The sequence below is a fragment of the Lutra lutra genome, chromosome 6, assembly GCF_902655055.1.
Source record: "Lutra lutra chromosome 6, mLutLut1.2, whole genome shotgun sequence".
Lineage (NCBI taxonomy): Eukaryota > Metazoa > Chordata > Mammalia > Carnivora > Mustelidae > Lutra > Lutra lutra.
Genome location: NC_062283.1, coordinates 71,409,760 through 71,431,554, shown reverse-complemented (window position 1 = coordinate 71,431,554; position 21,795 = coordinate 71,409,760). Strand labels below are relative to the sequence as shown.

The 21,795-nt window shown below is 38.2% G+C and overlaps 1 protein-coding gene across 4 annotated transcripts in view; it reads left to right on the top strand.

Annotated features, from left to right (window-relative positions):
* The window catches only part of MCM9 (minichromosome maintenance 9 homologous recombination repair factor), a 90,446-nt gene that overhangs the window by 52,088 nt on the left and 16,563 nt on the right, over nt 1–21,795 (top strand). For 3 of the 4 annotated variants that reach the window (XM_047732941.1, XM_047732938.1, XM_047732940.1), the window contains one exon: nt 1,639–1,813. In XM_047732941.1, coding sequence (XP_047588897.1) covers nt 1,639–1,813 — 175 coding nt within the window. Of the gene's footprint in view, nt 1–1,638; nt 1,814–5,763; nt 5,838–21,795 lie in introns of those variants that run through there. The other variant, XM_047732943.1, reaches the window with a different exon arrangement.

Sequence of the window (21,795 nt, the reverse complement as noted above, 5' to 3'; positions counted from 1 at the left end):
GGCTATAGTAAATGTGTTGGGAAGTATTCCTTGTTTTTCCATATTTTTGAAAATTTTGTGTAGAATTCGTATTATCTCTTTCATAAGTGTTTTGTAGAATTCATCATGAAGTCATCTCAGTCTGTAGATTTTTGTTGTTGTTGTTGTGGGCTTTTTAACTACATAGCCAATTTTCAAAGTAGATACAGGAGTATCCAAGCTATCTATTCCTTTTTAGATAAACTTTCACAGTTTATATATTTCAAAGAATTTGACCATTTCATCTAAGTTATCAAACCTAGGGCATAGAGTTGTTCATTGTATTTACTTAGTATTAGTTAAATATCTGTAGAGTTTATAGTGATATCCCCCTTTCATTCCTGATATTTGTAACTTGTTTCTCCTCTTTTTTTCTTGGTCAGTCTAGCTTATCAGTTTTTATCAACAACAATTATAAGTACTCAGTATGTGTCATATACCTTTTAAAGAGTTTTATTATATTCTATTTGAACATCCAAGACTCTGTAAGATACATTCCATTGTTATATGTTTTATAAAACATATTAGGAAACTTGCCTACAGTACTGACAACCAGAATGACAGATCCAGAATTCAAGATCCAAGTCTGTGTGACTCCAAAGCCTTTGCCTTTTTTTTTTTTTTTAAGACTTTATTTGTTTGTTCATTTATTTTAGAGACTGCACACGCACAAGTTGGGAGAGGGCCAGAGGGGAAGGGAGAGGGAAAGAATCTCAACCAGACTCTGCACTGAGCCCACCACAGGGCTCAATCTCATAAACCCAAGTTCATGACCTGGACTGTAACCAAGAGTCAGATGCTTAACTGATGGAACCAGCCAGGTGCCCCCAGAGTCTTTGCTTTTGACCACTCTGGTATAAAGGATGAATCAATACCAAAAAAGACATATTAAAGGAGTCATCTTTCTCTGCTGTGACTAGGAGCAAACTTTTCTTTTTTATCATTGGACTCTAATATCTCCTGTTTTCTGTCTTTTGGACCTTCTCTATAAACAGCATATTATATAGAACTTCTTGTCAGAAGATCTCTGAAGATCTATTTGCTCCTTCTTTTCAGTAAGGGTACCTAGTAAGGAAAGAGAAAATTTGGAGACTTCCGGTTGCTATAAAATACTTAATAACATATCTTATATTTTTAGAACATAGGATCTTCTGAGGCCTTCCAGTGCCTGGATACCAGAAATGGTTTTCCTAATGCCATCCATTTTTTCTTAATGAAGTATAGTTGACATACAATATTATATTCATTTCAGGTATACAACATAGTGATTTGACAATTAGATACATTATGAAATGCTTACAGTGCTCAGTCTAGTTACCATCTGTCACCATACAAAGTTATTACAATATTATTGACTATATTCTCTATGCTGTACTTTATTTACATCCCTATGACTCATTTATAAGTTTGTACCTCCTAATTCCTTTCACTTATTTTGTCCATCCTCCCATTCCTCCTCCCCTTGGGAACCTCCAGATCTCTGTCTGATGCCATTCACTCTTGACAGATTAGAAATAAAAGCATTGACTCTTTTCCATTTAAAATGTAGGTACTTTTCCCTCATAGGTATAAGATAGGCTTTGGGAAATAAAAGCTGACATAGCTTGCTTGTTTCCTTAGGTCTGACAGTAACTGCTGTGAAAGACTCAGGAGAATGGAATTTGGAGGCTGGTGCATTAGTACTGGCAGATGAGGGCCTTTGCTGTATCGATGAGTTTAACAGCCTCAAAGAGCATGACAGAACCAGTATCCATGAGGCAATGGAGCAACAAACCATAAGTGTTGCTAAGGCTGGGTAAGAGTTCCTTTTCTTTAAAATCTATGGGAATAATGAGATTAGTTAATAATATGATCATGGAAAAATGTGAACCTTACTGAACTGCAAGGTATGTTTGGTCTTATCAGGGATTATCAGTTACGTTCATCAAGACACAAGTTAGCATCCCCATGGAGGTGTATGAGGAAGTAAAAATGAGTTGTTGGGACAAAGGATGGCAAAACTAAAGTATAAATGTAGGTTGACTTAATTTATGAAGGGGAATTATGAAGAACTTTCAGTGTAGGATCCAACTTATTCTCTCATTCAATAATGTATATCTACAGTGGGCATATTACTATGTTAGGAATTTTTTATTTAAAGTGAAAATATTTGATTACTCATACCTCGTACCTTACCCTCTGCTAGGTGTGAATTAGTATGTACCTTTTTTGCTATCTGTAAATATGTCGTAAGATTATTTTAGAAAATGAAATTAAAAAGCAAAGATATACAAAACATAAGCCTAAGTTGTTCTTCCATTTCCAGGGTGTGGAAAGCTGTAAGAGCATGTCACTCCCATCCTAACAAGAAAAATCTAAATAGCCTGCAAAAATCATAACTTCCCTTGAACATATCAGAGAGCTGATTTACAAGGAAATCAAGGGAACTTAATTCTAAAGTGTGACAGCCCATCTGAGGAGGGATGAGGCACACAAACTGTTCACCTTTGACAGAGATGAGAGGAAGAGGTGGCTACTGTAAAAGCAAATAAGAAACAACTAAAATTTTTAAAATTCCCTGATGTCTAAGCATGGCTAGCATGTTAGTTTTTTTTTTTTTAAGATTTTATTTATTTATTTGACAGAGAGAGATCACAAGTAGATGGAGAGGCAGGCAGAGAGAGAGAGAGAGAGAGGGAGGGAAGCAGGCTCCCTGCTGAGCAAAGAGCCCGATGCGGGACTCGATCCCAGGACCCTGAGATCATGACCTGAGCCGAAGGCAGCGGCTTAACCCACTGAGCCACCCAGGCGCCCCTAGCATGTTAGTTTTGAATAACTGGGAGCTCCAAATCCAAGGGGAGTTCTCAGTTGCAAGCCATTCTCCACAGGCTGCAACCCATGGCGTCTTGGCAGAATAGAGGCAAAAAAAACCCAAAACCTTTCTACTTCGGGAAGAGATTAGAGCATCATCCTTCCCTCCCACAGGAGCTAGGCAAAATGGTTCTTCCGGGAGAAGGGTAGAAGTAAAAGCCTTCTTCTCGTGAGGGAAGGGCTGGAAACACTCTTCAGGTTCAGGATCCTAAACCAAGGCAAAACAGAGGTCTGTACCATGGGGATAAGAACAGAACAACTCCTCCTGCCCCAGGACCATCACAGATAGATGGCAGGGTTCTGCTGCCACCAGGTGGAAGGGACAGAAAGGTTTACAGCTTTGTAGCCCATCCCATCCAAAAGCAGGCTCACAGACGCTGCCTCAGAACAGGAGACCAAAAACCAACTTGGCCCCCAAATAAGCCTAACACCTAGTAACAAGCAGTCTGTCAGTAGGGAAGGCGCAGGGATATGGAAAGAGACCCCTCTGTGGTGAGGTGTGCGGTGACTGCTGAAAGCTGAAGGTAGAGTAGAAACACTGAGAATGGTCTTCAGCACTGCGCTACATCCCCCATCTGGATGCACAAAGTAACAACCGCTCAACAGTGAAAGAATTCAAAGTCTGTGCTGTATTGAGGGTAAAGATAACAACAAGGCCAATACCCAGAACAATTCTCATGGCCTTACAGACACTAATGGCCTTACACTATACACGAGGTGTTATAATATTATTTGAAGGTAAACTGTAAGAAGTTAAAGATGTAAACTCTAGAAAAACCACTAAAAAATAAAAGAGGTGTAACTAACAAACCAGTGGTAGAGGTAAAATGGAATCATAAAAAAATAACACAAAAGAATACAGGAAGAGAAGAAAAAGTGAACAAAGAATAGATGGGACAAATAAAATGCAGTTAGCAAGATGGTAGATAGAAATTCAGCCATATCAATAATTATATTAATAATCATGTAAACAATTAAAAGGCAGCGATTTTCAGATTGGATAGAAAAGCAAGACTCAACTAAATGCTGCCTTCAAGAAACTGATTTTACATTCAAATGCATAGGTAACTTAAAAGATGGCAAAAAATATTCCATGGAAACACCAAAACCTGACCAAGACATTACAAGAAAATGAAACTACAGATTGATATTCCCCGAACATAAGACATGAAAATTCTTTTTTTTTTTTTAAAGTAGGCTCCACACCCAGTGTGAGGCTTGAACTCACAGCCCTGAGATCTAGAGTACATGATGTACCAACTGAGCCAGCCAGGTGTCCCATGACATGAGAATTCTTAATAATACTTAAGTAAATTAAATCCAGCAGTATACTAAAAAGATTATATGTTACAACCAAGTGGGGATCATCCAGAAATGCAAATTTGATGTAATATTTGAAAATCAATCAATGTAAATTCATAATATTAGTGGAATAAAAAAGAAAACATCTCAATAGATGCAAAAAACATATCAAACAAAATTAAATACCCAATAATAATAAACATTCTCAGCAAATAAGAAGAGAAGTCCATCTGCCTGTTTAAATGTCATCTATGGAAAACTTAAAAGGAACATTTCACACTTTCTGATGAAGTGAAATGTTTTCCACTTAAGATTGGGAGCATGTCAAGGATGTCCAGTCTTAACTTCTGGCCAGTATTATACTGGAAATTCTAGTCATTTTAATAATGCAAGAAAAAGAAATAAAAGACATTCAGTTTGGAAAGGAAGAAGCTAAAACTATCTATATGACATGGTTGTCTCTATAGAAGATCTCAAAAGAATCAATGAAATAGGTATTAGAACTAATAAATGAGTTTTAAAAGTCACAGGATGCAAGATGGGTATATAAAAATTTATTATATTTCTAAATGCTACAATGAATAATTAGAAACTGAAGTAAAACATACCACTTACAATAGTATCCACAAATATGAAATGTTTAGGGATAAATCTAGCAAAACACATTCTAGATTTTTCCAATAAAAACTACAGAACATTGGTTTAAGAAATTAAAGACCTACGTAAGTGGCGATACATACTCTTTCATTCATCAGAAGACAATGTTGTTAAGATACCTGTTTTCCTCAAAGTGATCTATAGAATCTGTACAATTTCAGTTAAAATCCCAGCAAGCTTTTTTGCAGAAATCGGCAATTTTAAATTTTATATGGAAAAGCACAGGAACTAGAATAGCCAAAACAATTTTGAAAAAGAACAAATCTGTAAAATTTAATTTATTTCAGGATTTACTATAAAGCTACAATAATCAAGATAGCATAGCATTGGTATAAAGATAGACATAGATCAGTGGAAGAGAATATGGGTCCAGAAATAGAATCATAGGTATAAAGTTAGTTGATTTTTAAGAACAATGCCAAGATAATTCAAAAGAAAAAGGATAGTCATTTTTTAAAAAAATGGTGCTAGAACACTTGGATATTTATTTACAAAAAAATGACTTACACATAAATGCTTATTCCAGCTTTATTCATCATCACCCACGATTGAAAATAACCTAGAAATCCATCAGCTGGTGGATGGATAAATATTTTGATAAATTCATACAGTAGAATACTACTAGAAAGATAAAAGAACTATTGATACATACAAAAACATGATTGAATCTTCAAAGTGCTATGTGAAGTGAAAGATGCCAGGCACGATAACTACTTAGTTTATGATTCCATTTATATGAAATTCTAGAAAAGGCAGAATTGTAAGAAGAGAAATCAGATCAGTGGTTGCCAAGGACTGGGCATTAGGAGAAGAGATTGACTATAGAGGGGCACCTAAAAAAGTTGGATTTTACTCTACGTAAATTATACCACAATAATCCTTAATTTAATGTAAACCCATGTTTTTAATTATTTCTTCCATATATTTTATTTTTAGATTCAACAGACTTAAAATCATTCTGTGAAATTGCTATTAAAATTTCTAAACACTTACTTTTTTTGTACTTATCTCTTCCTTGATTGGTAACAGTGTATGGATGGGTACAAGTTCATGGCCTACGTTTGACTGCTGCTGGTGGACTTGGATAGTAAGCTACCACAGGAGGATAGATGAAGGGAATGGAAAGGAACAACAGTCCAGGGAGAGAGAATATATTTATCATCAGTAAAACCCTTTTTTTAACTTGTAGTGACATCTTCTTTTTTTTTTTTTTTTGTAAAGATTTTATTTATTTGCCAGAGAGAGAGATAGAGCAAGTGAGTACACACAACAAGGCAGAGAGGCAGGCAGAAGCAGTGAGAGAAGCAGGTTCCCCGCCGAGCAAGGAGCCCGATGCGGGACTCGATCCCAGGACCCTGGGATCATGACCTGAGCCGAAGGCAGCGGCTTAACCCACTGAGCCACCCAGGCGTCCCTGTAGTGACATCTTCTAAAGGAAATAATTTTAATGAATAATTTTCATATTGGAACTTTTTGTTCATTGGGAAAGGAGACAGTTTACAACTAGAAAACATGTGCTACTCATATTTACAGTCAGTTTCAAATTATTTCTCCTTTAAACCATTTGTCAAATATGTTACATGTACTGAACGTTAGCATGAGAAGCACTTTGAATGATATGATATTACGAACTTTTCTTAAGGGCTTACTTTTTGACCATTGTACCACAATAGATATTGATATTATGGTTATTATTATGGTAAACATTTGTATGGTTATCTTTTTAAGATAAAATTCTTCAAATGTTTCTCTTTTGTCTTGGCTACTATCCAAACTTTAATACCTCTTTGAACTGTGGCATGGATCAGACTTGATATTTTAGCCTTTCAGCTTCATTACATTTATGCAAGAATTTTTATTTTTTGAAGCTTTTTGGCATATCTATTTCATTTAAGGATTACTATAATTTACCACATTCCAGGAATTACAGGATCTTTGTTCTCTTCTAGTTATTATCCTTACACTAGTTCTTATTCATCCAGGTGTTGGATGTTGGTGGCATTCTGATTTGTTCCACACCCTACATAACTATTTCTGGATTCATAAAGACATTTTTACTATTTAATTTTTATCATGCATTTTAAAACACACTTTGTAAATGTTGCATAACTATATTATTATGTAATGGTTTGCTTTTTAAATTTCTTCAACTTGAGCAATTTAGTGAAGATATTTTTTAATTACCTTGCTGTACAAACACAGCTTAGGTTCCTGAGGTCTCTGAACTTACCGAACAGCCGGTTCCCAGGGGTAACAGGGCCACCACACGTGGATGAGCATTTAGCAGGTGCTGCTTTTGCTTCTGAACACGATGTTTCTAATTCATGCTGGCCCGAACATGTATTTCAACCAGATTTCACATTTTTTATACTATTTAAGAGTTTAAAATTGTGTTTAAAAACAGATTAGGCATATGACTTGGATTTGAATCTCTTCCACCTTGAGTTGTTAGGCTCCATATTTTCCAGGCAGAGGCTGTGACCTGAAACAACACCTAGGAAGGGCAGATGTTAGTGTCCAAAAGACCAAACACCTTTCCTCTGGAATTATTTCCCTCCTTGTGAATTCTTGGTAAAAGTCCTTAAAACTGCCACTCTCACTACTCATAACAACAAATACTCAACAATAACAAAAGCAGTGAGTGTCCCTTCATTTAAATAAAGCAAAAGTACGGGGCACCTGAGTGGCTCAGTCCCTTAAGCATCAGACTCTTGGTTTCTGATCAGGTCATGTTCTCAGGGTTGTGAGATGGAGTCCAAGTGCACCTTGCAGAGTGGGCTTGAAATTTTTTCCCTCTTCCTCTCCCTCCTCCTCTGCTCCTCCCCTGCTAGTGCTCTCTCTCTCCCTTTCTCTCTCTCAAATAAATAGATACTATCTTTTATTTATTATTTATCTGATTTATTTATTTTTTTATCTTATTTATCTCAAAAAATAAAATGTTTTAAAAAATTAAATTATATTTAAAAATAAGTAAAACTAAATTGTTAATATTCTTTTTGAAAAATCTATTGGTTATGGTGGAAAAAGCATAAGCTTTGAGGTCAGAGAAACCCACAGTCAATTCTAGTCTCTGTTACTACTTTCTGGTCTTATGCAATGTAATTGCCACCTCTGGGCCTCAATGTAGTCATTTGTGAAAGGAAAATAACAAAACCCTTCTTCCAAGGGAAGTCTCAACTTACCGGTTGGTAGATGTCAATATCCTGGCTCCATGCCTACCATATGGTAAAATTCACAAACATGAAATTTCCCATCTTAACCATTTTTTTTTAAAGATTTTATTTATTTGCCAGAGAGGGAGAGAGAGAGAGTACACACAAGCAGGCAGAGAGGAAGGCAGAGGCAGCGAGAGAAGCAGGCCCCCTGCCGAGCAAGGAGCCCGATGCGGGACTCGATCCTAGGACCCTGGGATCATGACCTGAGCCGAAGGCAGCAGCTTAACCAACTGAGCCACCCAGGCATCCCCATCTTAACCATTTTTAAGCATGGTTTAGCAATATTAAGTACATTTAAATTGTTGTGCAAGTATTTGTATACTTTTTTTAAAAAAAATCTTTGTTTTCTAACCAGTCCTGTTAGGTTAGGGTAAGTTAGGATTTACAACTCTCCAAAAATATTTTATTTCATATGTATATGAAAGTTCACAGAACTCCTTGTGTTTCTGAACTCAATCGAGTCTGCCAAATAATTTCAGAATTATTATACCAACACTGTTGCCAGTAACAACAACCACAGAAAAACTAATATTCAAGCCTTCTTTGCAGTTTTTCGTATTCTTAGAATATACTCCAGTAAAGTCATATTTGGTCAGAATGCATATTCAAAGGTTATTTGAATTAATTATTTTCTTTGTGTGGTCATCTTATTGACTTGATAGTTAGGAAATAGGGTTTTAAATTTATGCTTGTGTTCACTTTTAGAGTTTGCTTTTTTTAGTCTTTTTAAAATTTTATTTTATTTTCTGAATTGTTAAAACATGTTTCAAAAGTCAATACTACATAAAAAGATATACCAAAGATATCACACTCTTATCCCTACCTCTTCCATCCTATTTTTTCCTGTCTTTTATGGTTATATTTTTTATTGGTTTCTGATTTATCCTTCCTTGTTTCTTTTTTTGCAAAAATAAGCAAAAACACATTGTGGGGGGTTGATGAGCATGTGTTTGAATCTTTTATGCAAAAGATAGTGTATAGATAGATAGATATAGATATATACATATGTGCTTTGGTACTGCTTCAATAATTATTATATGTAGTATTCTCATTATCATCTTTTCATATTTTTTTTTTAGAAATTCTGCACTTTGAATTTGTATGTCCTCTTTCTACCAAGAATTTACTTAGAGATTTTTGGTTTCAGGTAGAAGAAACTTTTAAAATTTACTTGTGTTTTGATGTTATTAATTTCTAGTTGTTGTTTGTATTATTTGTACCTTAAAGAACTTCATAAGGTTTTTGTTTGTTTTGTTTTGTTTTGTTTTGGTGGCCTAATATAAAGACAGTTCCATGGCTGGTGCATGTGTGCTTGAGAAGTTCTGTTCTCTGTGATCACAATGTAATACACACAGGTACACTATGCCTTATAAATGATGTTGTTTAGGTCCCCTATATCTTAATTTCTGTATGTTTGACATGTCTTAGACTGAGAATGCTGTGTTCATCTGTTGTTATTCTGTGTCTGCAGGTTCTCTTTGTATCTCTCATAGCTTTTTCTTTCTGAAGGTGTTGCTGTGGCTTTGGCATTTGTACTTCTTTGTCTTTGGCTTTTGGTCGGAATGTTGCCTTGCCTGGTATTGAGATCACAACTCCTGATATCATATTAGTGCATTTGCCTAATATATATTTGTTCATTCCTTCATGCTTAACCTTTAGATTTCAGTTTGTTCTTTTTTAAATTTTTCAAATTTTTTAAATTTTTATTTTTGGGGTGTTTTTATTATAACATGGAGACAGGACCTATGGGCAGAAAAGCTGCCTCAGTCTGTTCTCTTATATAGAGCATACAGTTGGTCTTACTTTATTTTGCTTTATGAATGACCTGAAGATCTTTTTCTTCTAATGTATGAATTAAGCACATTTACATTTATTGGTATTACCAATATGGTTAGAGTTAACTGTTTCGTTTTTTAAAAATTTGCTACGTTTCTTTTTCTATGTGTTTGGGATTTAGGAAGGTTTGTATTTTTGTTATACATTAGGAGTTGGCCAACTTTTTCTATAAAGGCCCAGATAGTAAATATTTAAAGCTTTGTGGACCATACCATCTCTTACACAACTACTCACCTCTGTTAATTTGGACAATATGACTACATTAATGTCTAAAATGTAGACAGAGCAAAAGAAGTCATAGACAATATGTAACTGGATGGATTTGGCTGTGTCCCATTGAAACTTTATTTACAAAAACAGGTGAAGTGGATTTGACCTGCCACCTAAAGTTTGCCAACAGCTATTCTAGGAGTTAACCTTTAAAAAAAAAATACCTTTTATAATGCCAGCAGCCCCTTTATCCTCAGTTGGAAGTTTTAAATAATACCTTTGAGTCTGTTACCTGTGTGATAACCAATGAGCTTGTACTTTCCCCCTTCTCCCTTCTCTTTACTATTAAAAAAAGATTGTATTATTTATACTTTGACAGGACAGATAACACATACTCTTCTACTTGTATCCCTTCTTGTGTTTTGATCTTTGATCTAAAATTAATTGTCTTCACAGGTGCTCACCATCAGTCCAGAGCATCACTAACATCTCTTACTTAAATGAAGCTTATCCTCTTAAGAGATTCCTTGGAAAGGGCTCCTGAATACTACACTGAGTTTGTACAGGTTTCAAACTATTTTTCATAGCTTCGATACTTGAAAACAGCTTGGCTGGATATGAAGACCTATAGGGACTTACACTTTCTTTCCTGTAGTCTTGCTATGTGCGTTGCTGTTGGCAAATATGATGCCATTATGATATCCTTTGCTTTGTAGGTGACTTGATTTTCTTGCCTAAAGGCCCAGAAGGGTTTCTTTTCTTTTTTAAAATACAATATTTTTACTAGGCTATGTGTCAGTTGATTATTCTTGGTCGGTTTGTCTAGATGTTAGTGGGCCCTTTGAAATATAAAATTCTTTCTGAATTTTTTCTTGAATTACAGTTTTATATATATAAGCTCTGTCCTTTGTTTTTATTTTTCAGAAATTCTAATTACATATAGTTTAGGTCTTCTTTGCCTAGATTCTATAGCAACCAATTTGTGTCTTAGACTTTTTAGCTCTTTTGTATTTTGTTTTTATTCTCTTGGTGTTTTTATGCCTCCTCCCAGCACTCTTTATTATATTTCCAGTCTTGAGTCTTTGGCGTCTCGGATTTGAACATTCATTTCTGAAATTCTTTTTTTTTTTTTTTTAAGATTTGTTTATTTATTTGACAGAGAGAGAGAGAAACAGTGAGAGAGGGAACACAAGCTGGGGGAGTAGGAGAGGAAGAAACAGGCCTCCCGCCGAGTAGAGAGCCCAACACTGGGCTCCATCCCAGGACCCTGTGATCACTACCCCAGCTGAAGGCAGACGTCTAGTGACTGAGCCACCCAGGTGCCCCTGAAATTATTTTGTCTTTTCTCTCTCTCTTACTTTTCTTCCCTGAGTCTTCTCTGGATATACATCTTCTTTTTTGTACTTTTCTGTTTTGAGTTTTTGAATTTCTGATTTGGAGTGTTTTTTCACATATGCAAATGTTTGTTTAAGGATATTAAATTGAGCAGATTTCTTCTGCTTTGTGGATTTTATGGCAGATTATCAGAAAGGGGTTTTATCACCTGAGGTATTTTGATTCTTATAGTAGTTTTATATAGGTGTTGCATGTTATTTCCATTACTTTTAAATGTCTTTTCTTTTTCTAAATCAATAATAGTTATTCTATAATGGTGATGGTAAGAAGTTTGGAGAATGTACTAGTTTTTAGTTCAGAGTAATCTTAGTGAGCGCCTATTACTCAACAGATACTGTTTTTTTCCTGAAGGTTAAGGGAGTGGTTGATGTGTCTTCTGATTCTGTTTCTTATTTGTTTAGTAGGATCTTTAACATCCACTGCTTATCTCCCCTTCCCCTGATTGCCAGGACTCCAAGGGACTCCTGACCTTTGCTGGTCACTGGTCACTGGTCACTGCCATCTATTCCAGGAACTTTCCCAAGAAAGCCACCACTGCTCTCAAGAACTTTCAGATCCCCCTTTCTATTCCCCAGTAGTCACTGCTTTGATCCTCAAGGTTTCAAACCTTTTCTCAATATTGCCCTATTCTCTGTGGAACTCTGTTCTTCTAAGGGTGATGTTAGCTGTATTCCACCATCATGAGGAACCCATTGGTCTCTTCTCCTTTTCACTTAGTCTCCACTGATCTTTCTATTGCCTTGTGGGCTTTAAATTAGCTCTGCCAGATTTTAAAATTTCCATGTACATTGAACATTGCAGTATTCTCTCTCACTCTAATTTTTTAGTTTTGTTTTATGGGTTTATTTGCTCCTTTGATTATCTGTAAGGTCTCTGAAGGACATGTGGAGAAATTTAGACATAAGTAGCTGCCATCATCCTCTGGAAACCTGGAAATCAACATTTTATTTTTTAAGCTATTCTTTCTCATTTAACTCATACCAACTTCTGCTGTGTATTTTTAAAATATTACCCATGTTTTCTTTGAACCATTTCTAGAAAGAGTAATTGGAGAAATACTTTTCTATAATTGTTTTAAAGGGTTCAAATATATAGAGATGGAATTAAACTTTTCTATATCCTTTGGAATCAATAGCCAGAAAATTCAGGGAAGTGTTTTAGAATTAGTACAAGGAAAACCTCTTAGTGGTTAGAGCTGCCTAGAAGTCAAAAAGACAGCCTGTACGGTTGTGTGGTCCTTCAAGTATAGTCTAGAAAAAATTTGTGTAAGGAATTCAGACATCTAATGAGTAAATAGATAACACTTAAGGTACCACCCATGGGATGCTGTAAACCCCAGCCATGACAAAGGCTGATTGATTGCAGAACATATACATATATAAAATACGGTTAGTGGTTAGGACCTGCTAACTGGAATTCTCCTGTAGAATGCTTGTGCTGATGCTTAAAGCTGTATGATTCATTTTACTTCTTCTTTAGTTGATGTCTAAACTCCTTGTTTTGAAGCGGGGAAAACCACCTTCAGGTATATATATGTGGGTAACTGACTACAGGAAAAATAGAAGTCCAGTCCAGTGACTCCTGTGGGCAAATGGAGCAACAGAAGGCAGGCTTTGCATCACTTAAGGCTTCAGGAGGTTTCTTAATGAAAAATAGGGAGGAAAAGAGAAAAAAAGAGAAAATTATAAGAAAAGAGAAAATTATAAGTAAAAAGGAAAGAAAAACCACTACCCCCAACAATGAAAATTGGAAAGGTCTGGGCTGGATGACCCGCTGCATGTGATTCCAGCGGTACCACTGAGAATAAGCAGCAGTGATTCCCTACCACATGCTCATATTTTGGGGTGGGTTTTCAGTTTGTTAAATCCACATACTGCTCGAGAATCCCATGCGGCACTTATTTAGTGCTCTTGTCACTGTTTTTTGCTGCCACCCTAGCTTTGGTGAGGGACACCAGGACCCAGGCCTCAGCTATGAGGGGATGGTTGCTGGCAGGCTGACAACATCAGGCACGTGTTGACAGTGAGGACCAAGACCACCTCACCTTGATTCGCACCGATGTCATCCCCCTTCAGCACATACTAGTCTTTGATGAATGAGGTCCCATGGCAGCATTTAAGGGGTCTCACTGTGTTTCTAAGACTTGATTAGTGTCCTGTGCCCAAATTCACTGGATGTCAGTATTGATGGCTTGCAGAATGATCTGCTCAGAAGTCTCCCTCTTCGTGAGTGCAGACTCGCTGGGGTCACTGTCCATGTTCTCATCTGGGAGCAAGTAATTCGTCATGATTCTCCTTTCAAACATGTAGTCTGGAGTGAAGGACCCCTCCTGAGTAGTTTGCTAAAGGTGACAATGTACTACTCAAAGAGGAACAGGTGCCTTAACTTGGTCTGGGACTGCATGCTTGTATCCAGCTCTATCATGTAGAACATGTCCTGCTGCAACAGTATCTTCAAAAGGCAGCCTATGGAATGGGAGAAAATATTTGCCTACCATATATTGGATAAAGGGTTAATATCCGTGATACATGCAGAACTCATACAGCAAACAATCAGATTAAAAAATGAGCAGAGAACTAATTAGACATTTTTCCAAAGAAGACATAGGGATGGCCAACAGTACATGAAAAGGTACTCAACATCACTAACCATTGGGGAAATGCAAATCAAAACCACAATGAGATATATCATCTCATACCTGTTAGAATGGCTCTCACCAAGAAGACAAGAAATAACAAGTACTGGAAAAGATGTGGAGAAAAGGAAACCCTTGTACACTGTTGGTAGTAATGTATTATTGGTGTAGCCAACTATGGAAAATAGTATGGAGGTTCCTCAAAAAATTAGAAAAGAACTACTACATGATCCAGCAGTCCCATTTCTGGGTGTACATGAGAAGAAATGAAAATGGGATATCAAGGAGATATCCTGCACTGGCATGTTTACTGCAGCATTCTTCACAATAGCCAAGACATGGAAACAACCCAAGTGCCTACCAACAGATGAATGGATAAAGAAGATGTGGTATGCGTATATACAGTGGAATACATTCAGCCATGAGAAAAAAGGAAATCTGCCATTTGACAACGATGGACCTTGAGGACATTATGCTAAGTAAAATAAGTCAGACAGAAAGGCAAATACTGTATGGTATCACTTATATATAGCATTATAAAAAATCAAACTCATAAAAACAGAGTAAAATAGTAGTTGTCAGGGCCTGGAGGTTGGGGGATAAAGAAAGATGTTTTTTAAGGGTACACACTTAAAACTGGTAGGCCAGTCCTGGAGATCTAATGCATAGTATAGTGAATATAAACAACAGTATTCTATTATAATCATCAAACTTGCTAAGAGACTAGATCTTTTTTTTTTTTTTTAAGATTTATTTATTTTGCTGGCGGGGAGAGCAGAGGGAGAGGGAGACAGACACCGCACTGAGCACAGAGCCCAACATGGGGCTTGATCTCACAACCCTGAGATCATGAGGCAAAACCAGGAGTCAGAGGCTTAACAGAGGGATCCAAACAGGCACTCTGAGACTAGGTCTTAATCACTCTCACTATTAAAAAAGAAATGGTAATTAAGTAACATGATGGAAGTGCTAACTTTCACTACAATGGCAACCTATTACAATATGTAAGTGTAGCATATCAATATGTCATATACCTTGAGTTTATATAATGTTACATGTCAAATGGAATTCAATAAAATTGAAAAAGAAGGTTGGTAAATCACACAGCGTGGTATCTGGCACATGATGAGGTGCTTAACTATAATAAGTAACACAAGTATCTCTAGCCAAATCTATTTTGTTCCAGAATTTGAGTACCAGAAATTTATCAGAAAATTTATCTTACTATATTCAAATTCCTTTTTCAGAAAACAGGAGTTTGGATAATAAGGGATATCTGTATTTATCTAGTACTTATTAGGTGCTAGGCTCTATTCTAAATATTGTGCACGTAATAACCCATTTCTTTCTCACAACAGTTCTATATCAGGCTATCATTTTAACCCCTTTTTCACAAGTATGGAAACTGAGGGACAGGAAAAAAGAAGCTGCTTCCTTTGGCTGGAACATAATTTGGGGAATGGGAGTCTGTGCAAAGTAGATATAAAACATCAGGCATTCCTGTTCTCCCATTATTGTGACTCAGATACTTTCCTGTGACTGTTTCTTTGTGTGTGTATGTGTGTGTGTGTGTGTTTGTGGGTCTCTCAGACTCATTCAGTTCTCTTTAGTAGGTCAGTTCTCCCTGTTGTGTCCGTTTCAGATACCCTCAAAAGAGGGTGGATTACATTGTCCCTAGTAGACTCATCCAGCAGCAGCTCCAGGCCTCTGAGCATGTTGGGGAGTGACTGCCGTTAGTTGGTTCCCAGTCTCTGGTCTGGCCCACTGTTCCCGCAAGGCAGTTCACAAAGAAGGGTCTATGGAGTTATAGGCCTCACGAACCTTCCAGTGACTGGCCTGTCCAAAACTCCTGTATACTGAGGACAAAAGAATCACTTAAGCAATACAGTTGTCCGAGCTGGTCGGCTTGTCAGTGCTGGGAGCAATAGTTTGGGCAGACAGAATAGCCTGGTGACTATAGTACCTCCATCTAATAGGAGGTACTTCTGAATGAGGAGGGTCTCGAGCTCAGTGGGTCTCAAAGAGCTAGCTAGAAAGGGTGTTGGGGTTTATAAAGACACTACTTAGTCACACCTGGTCAAGCTCTATATTAGGTTTTATAGTTTGTCCCCAGATCACATCTACCACCAATTATGTGATACTTTCCCTCCAGCTGGAGGAACTGTCCTTTGACATAATGTCCCTTAGGGAACAGTGCAAGAATAGCACATACTGCTTTTGTTCTTGGGATGGCTGTCAAGTGCACCTTCAGTGCACAGTGCGCATGTATCCTCTGCTCCGTGGCAGGAATAACAGAAACATTTTTAAGTTCCCCTGTAGTTCATGTTCATGTTTCTTTCTTTCTTTCTTTCTTTTTTTAAGATTTTATTTATTTGAGAGAGAGTGAGAGAGAACACACGTGCATGCGAGACAGAGAGAGAGCATGGGCAGAGGGAGAGGGAGAAGCAGACTCCCCACAGAGCAGGGAGACCAACGTGGGTGTCGATCCCAGGACCCCAGAATCACAGCCTGAGCTGAAGGCATCTGCTTAACTGACTGAGCCACCCAGGCACCCCTCATGTTAATTTCTCATGGCACCTAATCTGTGTGTCACTGTGCAGTTTATGAAAGAGTTTGGGTCTGCCTCCAACAGGAGCTCATCTCATTTTTTTGGCTAACAGTTTTCAGAATCTTCAGTTCATTCTTTCCTTAATTAGAAGCCTGTTAATCTTCCTGATGCGAAGTATACAGTTATTTGCCAAATTCAGAGCTCTTGAGAAAATGTCTCTAGAGACATGAAGTTTATCAAGTTGTTAATTAGTAAGCAGATTAGAAGGGTTACCTGTGAAAAGGGAATACTTAATCATGTATTCTACCAAAGCAAAATAAAGATGCTCTGAATTTTACCCTTAAAAGACCTTGCCTACTCCTCACTCCTCAGTTCAAAGACTTCTTCATTTAGCTAGCAGTATAAAAGCTAACACCATCCAGATGTACTGAGCCCTTTTTCCTGAGAACACTTCATGTTTTTCTTTAAGATGTTTGATATCTTATAACATCATATTTAGGAATTCTTAAATGTATCTGGTTTTGCTTTCTTTCTTTCTCTCATGTTTCAAGTGACTAAAGTCTGATTGCTTTGTGAAGGATTTTTTTATTATTAACATATAGTGTACTACTTGTTTCAGGGGTACAGGTCTGTGAATTATTAGTCTTACATAATTCACAGCACTCAACATAGCACATACCCTCCCCAATGTCCATAACCCAGCCACCCCATCCCTTCCACCTTCCTCCTGTCCAGCAACCCTCAGTTTGTTTCCTGAGATTAAGAGTGTCTTATGGTTTGTCTCCCTCTCTGGTTTCATCTTGTTTGACTTTTCCCTCCCTTCCCCTATGCTCCTCTGCCTTGTTTCTCAAATTCCACATATGTGAAGGATTTTTTTAAATTTGAATTATAATATCCTTTAAGGATATTAGTATAAACCACTGAATCAGAGTATCTGCCTGACCTCCAAGGCTGCAGGAAATTTCTCAGGTGTTTGTTTGTTTGCTTGCTTGCTTGTTTGTTTTTAATGTGTCTCTTTGCACACACTGCACAGAGTTAGAATTCCAGGGTGGGGTGTCAGTAGACTCTTAAGTAATAGAGGATTCCTTTGCCATTTGCTAAGAACCATTATAAGGAAAAATCTGATATCGCAATTATATATTTGGTGCTACTAAATTATACTCACAAGGCTAGGTAGGAAATACAGTCTAAATTTTAAAAACAACCATGTTGGCAATTTATTGTTTTGCTCAGTACACGTATCTTGAGCACTGAGCAATGTCATGCTCTCTGCTAGCTGCTCACACCACAAAGACGAAAAGTCGGAGCCTTTGTTCTCAAGATGCTCAGAACTTCGTAGCGAGACAGACAAGTAGGCGTTTATTTTACATGCGATTCTAACGGTCATAGAAGAGCCACAGCACCAGTCCCACTCCGCTGATCTTCAGTTTCCTAGGCCACACCCAGCCTACGCATCAGACTCTCAAAGATGGGACCTGGGACTCTCTATTATTAAAACCCACCTTGGGGGGCGCCTGGGTGGCTCAGTGGGTTAAGCCGCTGCCTTCGGCTCAGGTCATGATCTCAGGGTCCTGGGATCGAGTCCCACATCGGGCTCTCTGCTCAGCAAGAAGCCTGCTTCCCTCTCTCTCTCTCTCTCTCTGCCTTCCTCTCCGTCTACTTGTGATCTCTCTCTGTCAAATAAATAAATAAAATCTTTAAAAAAAAACCCAAAACCCACCTTGGTTCTCATTGATGAGCCAGGCGTAGGAACCCCTCCCCCCAGGTAAGATTGCTGTGCACACCAGGCTACCTGGCTGCCTCTTCCTCCGGATCTTGGGAAGCTGCATCTCTGGTCTCCTCCACCTCCCATCAGTCCCAGGTTCAGGCAGGGAGACAGGGAGAGGTGGGAACAAGTCCTCCCTGACACCCCACTGAGAGGACTCTGACTCCTAGGGGACTGAGGACGCTCTGAAGCAAGTCAAGCAGTGTCCCTTGGAGGCATCCAGGCATGCCACCAGGATGTGAAGATGTATGTTCACATCATGTATTTCGAGAGTTTCTGTTCTTTCTAGATGCTCTGTATAAGCAGTACGTTGACTCCTATCCTGGCCTGTGACCTTCTCATTACCCTTCATTGAATCAATCTAGCTTTATCAACCTTAAAAAAAGAGGAGAGGATGTGTATACCTAGCATTGAAGATATCAAATATGTATCTAATGAATTGTGAGGATATCATTAACATATTCTTATTTTGTATATTTTTGTGAGGATTTTTACCCTTCTAGAAATGTTGGATGATCTAGAAACATACATGACTATTACATTGCAGGCTGTTTTTTGGCCTAATTCTTTTGGCGAGGAGACCGCTCAAACATTGGAGTAGTTTTTGCCACAGTCAAAGGATCTGGTGCTCATTAGAGAGATTTGTCATGTGTTATTCAGGGTAGGCTCTCTGCACTAGCAGTCAGTGGCTTAGCGCAATCTAAGTTGTGTCTGGCTTGTCTGTATGTGGGAGAGGAGTTCTAGCCCATGAAGTCCCTCAGGAGCCCTGGCCCCTTCTGTCCTAGAGCACGCTAGCTTTCAGGACTGGTCCTGAAGAATATTAGCATAATGTTCCCAAGGTTCATCCAAGTTGTTGCATGGACCTACAGTTTGTTCCTTTTCGTGGCCAAATAGTACTCCATTATATGACTAGACCACAGTTTATCCATTCATCAGTTGATGGAACTTTGGGCTGTTTCTACTTTTTGGCTATTATGAATATTACTAAGAAGACTCACATACAAGTTTTACGTGGATATATGTTTTCATTGCTCTTGGGTATATAATAGGAGGGATTGCCAGCTCATATGAGAACCATATTTAACTTGTTAAGGAACCATCAAACTATTTTCTAATGACACGGTACCGTTTACAGTCCCTTGAGCATTGCAAGAAGGTTCCCATTTCTCTACATCCTTGCCAACACTTGTTGTCTTTGTGATTATAACAATCCTAGTGTCTAAAGTAGTATCCCACCTGTGGCCTTGATTCGCCTTTCCCTAACGACCTATTTAATGAGCATCTTTTCACATGTTATTGGCCATTTGTGTATTTTCATTGGAGAAATATCTATTCGAATCCTTTGCCCATTTTTGAACTGGGTTATTTGTCCTTTTATTGTTGAGTTTTAGGAGTTATTTGTATGTTCTGGATATAAGTCCTTTCACAGATATATGATATGCAAATAATTTCATTCTGTGGGTTTCTTTACTTCTTTGATGGCACCCTTTGAAGCACAAAGTTTTTAATTTTGGTGAAGTCCATTTTATCTGTTTTGCCTTCTTTTGCTTGTACTTCTGGTGCCCTTTCTGCCCCAGGTTGTTTTGCAACTTGAAAGCAACAGAGGATTTCTTTAGAGGGGGGTTGTAGTTTCTTGGGCAGCACACATCCCCTGGAAAGAAGCCTCTCATCTCTTTGCTTCCCACCAATTGGTTGTGCCAGGACCAGAGTTCTTTTCTTCACAGATTCTCGAGCCTGGTTTGTTGGGTTTTTGTTTTCTTCTTGTAAAAAACAACTACTTCCAGACCACAGAGAGTAAGAGCAAGACTGAAAAGGCTTTGCCCAAGGAAATTTGCTCATTTGTACAAAATGATCCAGGGTAAGTAAGGGTGAAGCCTTCAGTTTTAGACGGCCTGAAGATAGCCACCATTGGGATGAGTAAAAGAGGAATGTTCACAGCAATACTATCCACAATGGCCATGAGGTGGAAGCAACACGAGTGTCCACAGAGGGACAAATACATAAACAAAATGTCACACACACACACACACACACACACACACACACACACACACACACGTGCACACATGAAATACTATTCCACTTTAAAAAGGAAGGAAATTCTATTTACTACAACAGGGATGAACCTTGAGGACATTAGTATACTAAGGGAAATAAGTCAGCCCCAAAAGATAAATATGGAATGATTACACTTACATGGATTTCTAGAGTAGTCAAATTCATAGTGACAGAATGTAAAATGGTGATTTCCAGGGACTGGGAAGAGGGGGAAATGGGGAGTTGTGGTTTAATGGGTATAGAGTTTCAGTTCTGCAAGATGAAAATAGTTTTGAAGATTAGCTGTACAACAGTATGAATATGAATATACTTAACACCACTGAACAGTACACTTAAAAATAAGTAGGGGGGTAAATTTCATGTTACGGATAGTCTTTTCCCACAATAAAAAAACTGGAAGCTATTACGGACTGAATATTTGTGATTCCTCCCAATCCACCTGCTGAAACCCTAATACCCAGTGTGATAATATTGAGTTGAGGCCTTAGGGACGGTAGTGCCTCCATAGTAGGATTAATGTCCTTGTGGGAAGAGGAGAGACCAGAGTTCTCAGTCTTTCTTTACACACACACACACACAGAGAGAGAGAGAGAGAACAAGGAAAGACCGTGTGAGCACTGTGAGAAGACAGCTGTTTACAAACCAGGAAGAGGGTTCTCACTAGGAACTGAATCTGCCAGCTTTGACCTTGTACTTCCAGCTTCCAGAATGGTGAAAAATAAATGTCTGCTTCTGAAGCCACCCAGTCAATGATATTTTGTTAAAGCAGCCCAAAGTAAGACCTTTGTCTAAAAACTGAAGGCTTCACCCTTACTTACCCTGGGTCATTTTGTACAACTGAGCAAATTTCCTGGGGCTCTGTTGTTCAAAGCCTTTTCAGTCTTGCTCTTACTCTCTGGGGTCTGGATGTAGTTGTTTTTCACAACCTTTTAACATGTGACTTTTCTGAGTTGTGCACTGTCTTTACTGCTTGAGAACTGCTCAGTTCTTTCCTGTGCTCCTCTCCTTCATCAGTATTTTGCCAAAGGAAGTTTTTCTTGCTTCATGTCACAGTCAGATGTGGGTTGAGGGTGGGACGCTCTGCTCCACACAGTCACCCAGGACCCAGGCTTCCTCCCTCAGGTGGCTCTCTGACTCCATGGCCTTATCCTTGTCTGTACTGGCAAGGAGACAGAAGGAGGAGGAGGGTTACACGGGAAGGCTTTTAGGGACTACCCTGCCCCCGCCCGCCGGAAATGGGATGTGTTCTTTCACCCCCATTCCATTGGCAACACTTCTTCCCTGCAGTCCTACTTGACCATAAAAG